The sequence below is a fragment of the Haematobia irritans genome, chromosome 3 (genome assembly GCF_050003625.1).
Source record: "Haematobia irritans isolate KBUSLIRL chromosome 3, ASM5000362v1, whole genome shotgun sequence".
NCBI classification, from domain to species: Eukaryota; Metazoa; Arthropoda; class Insecta; order Diptera; family Muscidae; genus Haematobia; species Haematobia irritans.
This window is the reverse complement of record NC_134399.1, coordinates 192310831-192322344: the sequence shown is the minus strand read 5'-3', so window position 1 is coordinate 192322344 and position 11514 is coordinate 192310831. Positions and strand designations below refer to the sequence as shown.

At 35.4% G+C, this 11514-nt stretch overlaps 1 protein-coding gene across 1 annotated transcript; it reads right to left on the bottom strand.

Annotated features, from left to right (window-relative positions):
• Positions 1-10138: 10138 nt before the first annotated feature.
• LOC142231363 (uncharacterized) lies at positions 10139-11308 on the bottom strand. The gene has a single exon (XM_075301975.1). The coding sequence runs from the start codon at positions 11306-11308 to the stop codon at positions 10139-10141; it is 1170 nt and encodes a 389-aa protein (XP_075158090.1).
• Positions 11309-11514: the final 206 nt, after the last annotated feature.

The window sequence follows — 11514 nt, the reverse complement described above, 5'->3', positions numbered from 1 at the left end:
TGGATTGCGTAGAAACTTCTACGAAAGACTATCATCCACAATCGAATTACTTGGGATGTGCTATCTTAAAACTTCTTAACATCGTTTTCTAAATTGTGATTTAGTCCATACATGGTATATATTAGACACAAGAGTTATGTATACTTAAGTCTACAAATAATTACGAATCGAATTTTTGTACGTAGAGAGCCAGAATTGAAATATGGGGGTCGCTTATATGGGGGCTATATACAATTATGAACTTGATATGGACCACTTTTTGTGTGATTGGGGATCGATTTATCTGAGGGCCATATATAACTATAGACCGATATGCACAATGTACCAAATTTAAACTCACTCGGATTAAATTTGCTCCTCCAAGAGGTTCCAAAACCAAATCTCGGGATCGGTTTATATGGGGCTATGCACGATTATGGACTGATATGGACCATTTTTGGCATGGTTGTTAAATATCATATACTACCACCACGTACCAAATTTCAAGCAGATCGGATGAATTTCGCTTCTCCAAAAGGCACCGGAGGTCAAATCTGGGGATCGGTTTATATGGGAGCTATATATAATTATGGACTGATATGAACCAATTCCTGCATGGTTGTTGGATACCATATACCAACATCACGTAGCAAATTCCAACCGAATGGGAAGAATTTTGCCCTTCCAAGGGGCTCTGGGGGTCAAATCTGGGGATCGGTTTATATGGGGCCTATATATAATTATGGACCGATATCGACCAATTTTTGCATGGGAGTTTGAGGCCATATATTAACACCACGTACCAAATTTCAACAGAATCAGATGAATTTTGGTCTTCCAAGGGGTTCCGGAGGTCAAATCTGGTGATCGGTTTATATGGGGGCTATATAATTATGAACCGATGTGGAGCAATTTTTGCATGATTGTTAGAGACCATATACTAACATCACGTACCAAATTTCAGCCGGATCGGATGAAATTTGCTTCTCTTAGAGGCCTCGCAAGCCAAATCGGAGGATCGGTTTATATGGGGGCTATATATAATTATGGGCCGATGTGGACCAATTTTTGCATGGTTGTTAGAGACCATATACTAACACAATGTACCAAATTTCAGCCGGATCGGATGAAATTTGCTTCTCTTAGAGGCCTCGCAAGCCAAATCGGGGGATCGGTTTATATGCGGGCTATATATAATTATGGACCGATGTGGACCAATTTTTGCATGATTGTTAGAGACCATATACTAACATCACGTACCAAATTTCAGCCGGATCGGATGAAATTTGCTTCTCTTAGAGGCCTCGCAAGCCAAATCGGAGGATCGGTTTATATGGGGGCTATATATAATTATGGACCGATGTGGACCAATTTTTGCATGGTTGTTAGAGACCATATACTAACACCATGTACCAAATTTCAGCCGGATCGGATGAAATTTGCTTCTCTTAGAGGCCTCGCAAGCCAAATTGGGGGATCGGTTTATATGGGGGCTATATATAATTATGGACCGATGTGGACCAATTTTTGCATAGTTGTTAGAGACCATATACTAACACCATGTACCAAATTTCAGCCGGATCGGATGAAATTTGCTTCTCTTAGAGGCCTCGCAAGCCAAATCGGGGGATCGATTTATATGGGGGCTATATATAATTATGGACCGATGTGGACCAATTTTTGCATGGTTGTTAGAGGCCATATACTAACACCATGTACCAAAATTCAGCCGGATCGGATGAAATTTGCTTCTCTTAGAGGCCTCGCAAGCCAAATTTGGGGGTCCGTTTATATGGGGGAGTTCAAATCAAATATTATTTTTTTATCGCAAAAATAATAATTGTGTAACAAATAAAGTTTTTTGTATACAAGTTTAAAATTTTCGAAGAAATTCAAAAACTCTTACAAAAGAAGAACGTGAATTCGAGTATATAAAAATATTTTTCCATCGAATCCTAAGGTTAACGATAACCATTCAAAAGCACATCATATTTAAATTCTAAACAGTAATTTTACAACAGCACATAAATTTATTTCGGTGTGAACAATTGTTTGCTAGCATGTAACGCCATTAATTTAGAAATACAAATAAATATGAATTTTTATTAACGAATAATTTTGTACTTAATTTAATTCTTAAGGCCGGTATAAATTGGTATTATCGCGTTAAAATGGCCATGTTTACCCTTTTACTTTTCTTTAATAATTTCTTTTAAAGAAAATAAACTTATTCAATTGTTGCTTTGGATCTTTCCCACCATGTTATAATACAATTTACCCGAAAAAGTTGTAATGTTATTTTGGTTTTGCCGCTAAAATGAGAAATAATTTTAGCGGCAAATCTCGAACTCAATGCCCGCTTTTATTTTCGAAAAAATCCGTCAACTCTTCTTGGACTACTCATTAATAAAGAGGAACTAATCTATGTTTTTATAGATCTTACTGTTTAATTTTTCACTGTTTTGCGCTGTTTTCATTTTACTTTCACAACTCTAAAAAGAGTGCACTGAAAAAATATTGTCGTGAGGCCAAAGAGTTCATGTCCTTAAAATAAGAATACAACTTTTGCTTAGCTTAGAAGACGCATTTCTCTAATATAAAGTTTTTTCCATGTTCAAAGGTCGATACTTTCAATGAAGTCGTGTTGTCGTTATAATTAAGTGATTTGACTTAAAAATGGGTATAGGTTAGGTGGCAGCCCGATGTATCAGGCTCACTTAGACTATTCAGTCCATTGTGATATTATGTGATTTTATGAAAATGGGTATCATAACATGAAAGAACAAATTTTTGGACTAAGGTCAACTTGACATTAATACTTCAGAAAAATTCTTTAAATTTAATGAAACTGTCTTAAAATTTGTTGCATTTTTGCATCTTGACTGCAAGGCAAAAATCATAAAAAAATAGGATATGTTTTTCAATACTTTATTTTAAAGACATTTTTTACTTGAAACATAGCATAATTTCTACTGGAAGTCTTGTTTTTAACGGACAGTTTATAGCATATGAAAAAAAGCTGAAAAAGCGAAAAATTGAAGTGTGCTTCGTAGAGTCAAGTACACAAAACCCCATTTAAAAGAGAATTGTGTCTTAAAAGCATCCTTACTTGTATTCTCCGCTTCTTTGATTCGGAATCAATACCAAAATTGTTAAAGTGGAGACACAATCTTTGGAACCGGACATGCTTTTTGTTCAGTGTATAGTGCCCTTTCGTTAGTTTTTATGAAGATCCCTTTAATTACCTTTGTATGAATATTTTGACTTACTCGTCCTACGTTCCGATTTGTATTGACGAAAGCGAAAATGATAAACAAAACTCATGCTCTTTTTTAAAATGTCTTTTCTCTTGGTTCCGAATGAACTTTCTCTCCGAATACTCATTTTAATGTTTTTACTAAAGCATATAAAATTTTTGGCGAAGTCTTATATCACAACATATATAAAGGGTGATTCTTTTGAGGTTAGGATTTTCATGCATTAGTATTTGACAGATCACGTGGGATTTCAGACATGGTGTCAAAGAGAAAGATGCTCAGTATGCTTTGACATTTCATCATGAATAGACTTACTAACGAGCAACGCTTGCAAATCATTGAATTTTATTACCAAAATCAGTGTTCGGTTCGAAATGTGTTTCGCGCTCAACGTCCGATTTATGGTCTACATAATCGACCAAGTGAGCAAACAATTAATGCGATTGTGACCAAGTTTCGCACTCAGTTTACTTTATTGGACATTAAACCAACCACACGAATGCGTACAGTGCGTACAGAAGAGAATATTGCGTCTGTTTCTGAGAGTGTTGCTGAAGACCGTGAAATGTCGATTCGTCGCCGTTCGCAGCAATTGGGTTTGTGTTATTCGACCACATGGAAGATTTTACGCAAAGATCTTGGTGTAAAACCGTATAAAATACAGCTCGTGCAAGAACTGAAGCCGAACGATCTGCCACAACGTCGAATTTTCAGTGAATGGGCCCTAGAAAAGTTGGCAGAAAATCCGCTTTTTTATCGACAAATTTTGTTCAGCGATGAGGCTCATTTCTGGTTGAATGGCTACGTAAATAAGCAAAATTGCCGCATTTGGAGTGAAGAGCAACCAGAAGCCGTTCAAGAACTGCCCATGCATCCCGAAAAATGCACTGTTTGGTGTGGTTTGTACGCTGGTGGAATCATTGGACCGTATTTTTTCAAAGATGCTGTTGGACGCAACGTTACGGTGAATGGCGATCGCTATCGTTCGATGATAACAAACTTTTTGTTGCCAAAAATGGAAGAACTGAACTTGGTTGACATGTGGTTTCAACAAGATGGCGCTACATGCCACACAGCTCGCGATTCTATGGCCATTTTGAGGGAAAACTTCGGAGAACAATTCATCTCAAGAAATGGACCGGTAAGTTGGCCACCAAGATCATGCGATTTGACGCCTTTAGACTATTTTTTGTGGGGCTACGTCAAGTCTAAAGTCTACAGAAATAAGCCAGCAACTATTCCAGCTTTGGAAGACAACATTTCCGAAGAAATTCGGGCTATTCCGGCCGAAATGCTCGAAAAAGTTGCCCAAAATTGGACTTTCCGAATGGACCACCTAAGACGCAGCCGCGGTCAACATTTAAATGAAATTATCTTCAAAAAGTAAATGTCATGGACCAATCTAACGTTTCAAATAAAGAACCGATGAGATTTTGCAAATTTTATGCGTTTTTTTTTAAAAAAAAGTTATCAAGCTCTTAACAAATCACCCTTTATATATATATATATATATGTTTACTCCAAATTTGTAAATTTATACTTGTTTAGTAGAGATACTTTCTGCGTTTCAGATATAGGTCAAGTGGTTTATGCAAAGATAAGATAAGATAAGGTTGAATTTTAATTGGTCTGCGTTTAAGATATAGGTCACGTGCTTTATGTAATTAGGTCAAGTGCTATGTAAACAAAGATAAGGTTGATTATCCCCAAAACTTTTTTGGGGCTTACAAAATTGATTTATGGTTTGACGGGGTTAAATACATTGGTTGGTTTATAAGATGATAAGGTTTATCAAAGTTGGTTGCACGTTCGTTTATCAAGATTAAATTTTTGTGGATGCCAGAAATGTTATTGGGGCTTACAAAATTGATTTATTGTTTGACAGGGGTTACATATGTTTATCAAAGATGGTTGCACTTCGATGGTTTGTTGGTTGCACTTCGATGCACTTTATCTATAACATTCTCCAAACTAACTGAGTGATCCTATAGAAAAGCAAACGAGAAAAAGTGATGAATTTATGATGTGATAGCGATAGAGTGTCCTATAATACACTTATAAAGGGTTAAAACTTCACGTTGGTTGGTTGATAAGATGATAAGGTTTACGAAAGTTGTTTTATCAAGTTAAAATTTTTGAGGATCCCAAAAATTTTATTGGGGGAAAATAGATTTATTTATGACTTTCTCCAAAGATATGATCTTGCTAATCTTGTATTCTAAAAAATTTCTTAAAATGCATGTGGTTCTGTGTATGTTGAATGTACACGTTTGGGTTCTGATGTGTTTGAGTTGTTGTTATTGTTGGATAAAGAAAAGTGAATGTGGAAAAAATATAAAATGATTGTTGGAAAAGCGTGTGCGTGTGTATGGCATTTTTCGTTTGATCGTTTGTTTAGGATTGCAGTGATATTGAGACTAGGTGATGAGGCTAATTGATAAGGATGGTTAATATATGATTTGCCGGTAAATTGTACATGATCGTTAGGTCTGGCATTAGACTATTTGGTGACAATGATATCGTTTTGTTTTTCTGTACCTTATGATTTGGTTATAGGTGGGGAGACTAATTGAGTGATCCTATAGAAAAGCAAACGAGATAAAGTGATGAATTTATGATGTGATAGCGATAGAGTGTCCTATAATACACTTGTAAAGGGTTAAAACTTCACTTCAAAAAAAAATAATGTCTTCAGTTTGTGTCCAATCTCAAACCCTTTTATAACGTTTCGAAATCTTGCGCTTTTCAAATTTTCAATTATAAATATATAAAAATATATAAAATATATATATTGTTCAAATAAATTTAAACATTTGTTTGGTAATAACAAAACGGAAGCGAAAAACGTGCTCACGCGTCAAATTAACAAAAAAAAACAACAACAACAAAAACACTTTTTCTACATATATTGGAAATCCTAAAAAAAAAAAAACAAAAACAAGAAAATGGCATCTTACTTCTGCAATTTGTGCTCCATCAACTTCGCCGGTAAGAGAGATTACAATTCTCATGTTTCCAGACACTGCATATGCGGTGAATTCTGTGAAAATAAATATATTTTGATGTCTCACAAAGAGAAATGTCCTCAAGTTTTTGGAGGACAAGTGATGGAAATGAATTCCAATAAAAGGAAAATGAATGATGGTTTAGTGGCAATGTCAATGGGTGGTGGGGCATCCACGCAAACTGGAAATGTCATCAATCAACAGCAGGGATATTGGGGCAACATGCAAGCCCCACAACTTTACCCACTCAACGGTAACATGAGCAACAACAACAATCAACATCTTTCTCATCAGTGGAGCAACCATCTCCAACAACAACAACAACAACAGTGCGAACAAATATGGAACAACAATCAACCAACATATCAATGGTTGAATACCAATCAAAATCAATGTATCGTTGGTTTCCAACAACAACAACAACAACATTACGATCAAGGATGGATCAACAATCTGCATGCAAATCATCAATATTACAATGGCCTTCAACAGCAACAACAACAACAACATTACGATCAGTGGATCAGTCAGCAAACTGCATTAGAGATGTCCATCAAGAAACGCAAAATAGATGTGGAAAAACCTACATACAGCAACAGGATGAACATTCACCATGGCGGAAATATCAGCCAAATTGTGAACGAGCAACGGAAAACGAGTGCGGTGAGGGCCGACAATGACATAGACACTCCATCAACTTCTAGCCTACCTCAACGCCAGCAACAGCAAGAAGGGGAGAAATTGCGTGAAACAAAAATCGCTTTTAAAAAACGTATCGCAATTTATGAATATTGCAATACAAGCAATGTAATCCTTCCTGAAGAATTTTTGAATGAGGCTAAATCATCACTGGTGAATCTAGTGACAAAAAAAATCAAGGAGCACATCACCGTAAAGTTCAATATTGAACTAGTCGGTGAATATGTAAAACCGGTTAATGAAGCAGCTCAACAGTCTAATGGTGATGGTGTGTGTGCGCCAAAAATATTTAATCACATAACAAAAATGTGTCTAGCCACAAAATCAGATGATATTGAAAAACTGTTTGAGACACAGTTCGATAGCATTCTGAACAAAATGTCCGAATTTCAAGAAAGAGATTCAGGATGGGCATTAAGTAAGATTGCTAGACTAGACATCAATGTGAATCGAGTGAACCTTGTCAATGGTTCATCATACTTGCCCACACCACTAGCATTGCAAAGGAAATTAGCATGCTTGAACATAAAAAATAGAGACGATTTCTGTTTTAAGTGGTGTATGGTAGCTGCAGTTGGAGGCATGCCCAGAAACAATAGAAATGCGATAAGCTCATACAACGTCAACATAGGCAGTGATATAATCAATTTGGCAAATGGGAAAATTTTAAATTTTGGTGGACTACATTTCCCATTGGCGTTACAACACATTAAACGCTTTGAAGAACAAAATCCGGAGATAAGTGTTAATGTGTTCGGCTATGTTAATGATGTCATTGTCGGCCCGTATTTTAAAACTGAAAATGTAAAACTAAATCATGTTGATTTAGTACTGCTGGAGGAAGGAGACAAATCACATTATATACTTGTTTTAAACAAGTCGAGGTAATTCTTATTCTTTCTTATATGCACAATCACGATTTATCTAAAGTATTTGTTTCTCTTTACAGACTTTTAAGCATGCAGAAACGAAAAAATAATGGACGTATTTTCCTATGCGATCTATGTTTACGTCATTTTTCAACGGAGGAGAACCTTAATAATCATTTCGAAAAATGCCAACAGGTAAAGAGAACGATGCCCGAAAAAGAACGTCAAAGATTAACATTTAAAAATTTCAAAAGACAAATTAAAGTTTCACATACGGTGTATGCGGACTTTGAATGCGTTTTAGAGGATTGTAGTGCACAGAGTGGTAGCACTTCAAAGACCACATATTTGAAGGAACATGTGCCATGTGCATATGGCTACAAAATCATATGTAGCTATGACAGTTCGCAAAATATTTTAAGAACGTATACGGGTGCTGATGCATCCAAAGAGTTCTTAAAAAATTTAATTGCGGACTGTAAACTAATCTACAATCGTCTAAAGGTAATCAAACCGATGGATAGCTTGACGCCCTTAGAGACTAGGGAATTTTTAAAAGCAAAAACATGCCACATTTGCAAAGGTGTCATTAACACTAGGGTGGAAAAAAAGGTGAGAGATCACTGTCACCTCACAGGCAAATACAGAGGGGCAGCACACAACAGCTGCAACCTTCAGTATCAAGTAGCCAATTTCATTCCTATTTTTTCCACAATTTTTCAAAATATGATTGTCATCTTTTTATCAAAGACTTGGCCCACTTTGAGGGTACTACGTCTGTTATTGCTCAGAATAAGGAGACATATATTTCAATGTCTCACATAATTCCAATGGGAAATAAAAAAGTATTAGAATTGAGGTTTTTGGATAGTTTCAAATTTATGGCTGCGAGTTTAGATACACTTGCTCGTAATTTGACCGATGATGCCCTTCACAATGTAAAGGAGCACTTCCCAGCCAATTTCGATCTAATGAAAAGGAAAGGGGTTTTCTGCTACGACTATTTATCAAGTCATAGTAAATTGAGCGATGATAAGCTACCGCCCATAGAAGAATTTTACAACACTCTAAATGATACACCATGCACTGTGGAAGACTACACACATGCACAAAATGTGTGGAGAACAATGGGTTGTCAGACATTAAAAGACTATATGGAACTGTATTTGATTACAGATGTTCTTTTATTAGCTGACATATTCGAAAAATTTCGCACAATGTGCATTGACATTCATGAACTTGATCCATGCCATTACTTTACGGTGCCTGGTCTTTCTTGGGAGGCAATGTTGAAGTTAGTAACACGAACAACTGAACTACATCTCTTATTAGATAAAGAAATGCATAATTTCTGTATGAGGGGGATTAGAGGTGGAATAGTTCAGTGTAGCAAAAGATATGTTCGCGCTAATAACAAATATATGAAAGATTATATAGAGGATCTAGTTTTGAGTATCCTCTTATACATTGACGCAAATAATTTATATGGAGGTAGATCTCTCCTATCCTAAAGAAATCCATGACTATTTAAACGATTTTCCACCATGTCCTGAAAACAAATTTCCTCCCGGATCCAAATTTAAAAAATTGATTGCAGATTTTGAGGATAAGAAAAACTATGTAATCCACTATAGAAATCTGCAACAATGTTTAGATTTGGGTTTAAAACTTGAAAAAGTACACAGGATATTAACATTTGTACAAAGCGATTATTTACGTCCCTTTATTGATATAAATAATAGCCATAGAGCAAAAACAAATATTGCATTTGAAAAAGATTTTTTCAAATTGTTGAATAATGCGATATATGGCAAGACTATGGAAAATGTGGAAAAACGGACAGACGTGAGAATTGTAAAGGTATGGGAAACAGTAGGACAAAGAAATAGTGCGGTGAAATTGATTTCTAGGCCAAATTTCAATAGCCTTATTCATTTTGGAGAAAATATGGTCGCCATCCAAATGAACAAAGAAGAAATTTTATTAGATAAACCTATTCAAATGGGGTTTGCCATTTTAGAAATTTCTAAACATTTTATGTATGATTTCTACTATGGATTTTTGAAAAAAAAGTTCGGGAATGATGTAACCTTAGCGTACACTGACACCGATTCCATGGTCCTCGAATTCATAGGTAGGGACTTCTATGAAGAAATAACTCCGGATGATATTAAAGCAAGATTTGATACATCCGACCTACCTCCTAATAATAGATTCAATTTCCCTATTGCAAATAAAAAAGTTTTGGGAATGATGAAAGATGAGAATTCGGGGAGAATAATGACTGAGTTCATATAATAATAATAATAAAACAAAAATAATTCTATTCTTAAATAATTTTTCGGACAACTGCAGTCAAAGGTGTGTATTCCATCAGTCGATCATGTAATATAAGACAGTAGGCATGAGTATTTTGAGGGATTAATTTACTCGTTTCAATCTCGAGTTTGACATCTATTGGTCCATGCTTTATCATTTCATTTTGATGGCTAACATCAATGACTATTATTGGTGATTCTTTGAACTTTGTAAGACTTAAAATTGGATATGACTCCCTTTGATAATAGTTTTCTTGAAATTTCGTATACATTTCGTAGAGTATGGCATATCGATTCTCATCAAATTTTAAATTTAAATCATCATATGGATAGGTCTCAGAGTTCAAATGAACTTTTATATTGGTTAAATTACAATGAGCAAACTTTCCTTCTCGTACAAATGCAAACAAAATGAAGCGTGGTCTCTCCCTGTTCAACGACAACTTGACATTCCAATTGCACTTCATCGAACCAAAGAATGTGGGGTTAAAATGGCAATCCCAACTTCGAAATGCAATTGGTAACGACGTACCATCGCGCACTGTTTTCATAACTTTTACTTTCATTATGTCAGAGAGGTGAACATGGGGAATCCTCCACATCACGTTGGTGATGGTTAAATTTAGATTTTCTTTGGGATCCGATGAATAGCATGCTTGGCTATCACTAGAACTTCGCAGAAGTATAAGATCATGTTTGCTATGCAAGATAATTTTATGGAAGTCTTCAGCAAAACCGAGTAACATCTTCAATGGAACATAAAAGTTGAATGTGTTTACGGATATATCCTCTAAAGAACTCCATCCTGCGTTTAGAAGCATATTACTCTCAAAACTTGTTAGAGATGCGAAATTTTTTATTGTACTTGATATTCCAAGATATCTCGATCGATCAATTTCAACACCATTAAGCTCATATCGGATTTCATCAAACATGTGCGCTACACAATTGTTTTTCAAACGAGCATTGATTGCTCTTTCTCCACTGGCCACTGTTATGGTACCCTCTATGTAAATATAACTTTCAGCCGGTAATACATACAAATCTTGATTTTGTATGGTTATTCTTATTTCATCATTGTTTTTAAATGAACGAATATATGGGACATAACTATGGTAGTCTTTTTTAGTAATATTTTCATATGAAAAAGGCTTTTCGGATACATTAAGAATTTCAGTCATTTTGTTTTAAACGAAGGTTGAGAGATTTTAAAAATTTTATATTTTGCTTAGTTAAAGGCAGTAGTCTGCGGTTGGCGGTTTGCACTTGAGTGTTTGCCTTTGACTTTCCGCTTATGTTTTTATTATAAATAATCATCTGTCAGCTGGCCTTAGATGAATGCGTAAAGTAATTTCCTCTCCGCGAAAATTTATTATTCTTTCTTCTT

Coding starts and splice junctions, on each gene's coding strand:
- LOC142231363 (XM_075301975.1), bottom strand. CDS start 11,308: ATGACTGAAATTCTTAATGTATCCGAAAAGCCTTTTTCATATGAAAAT.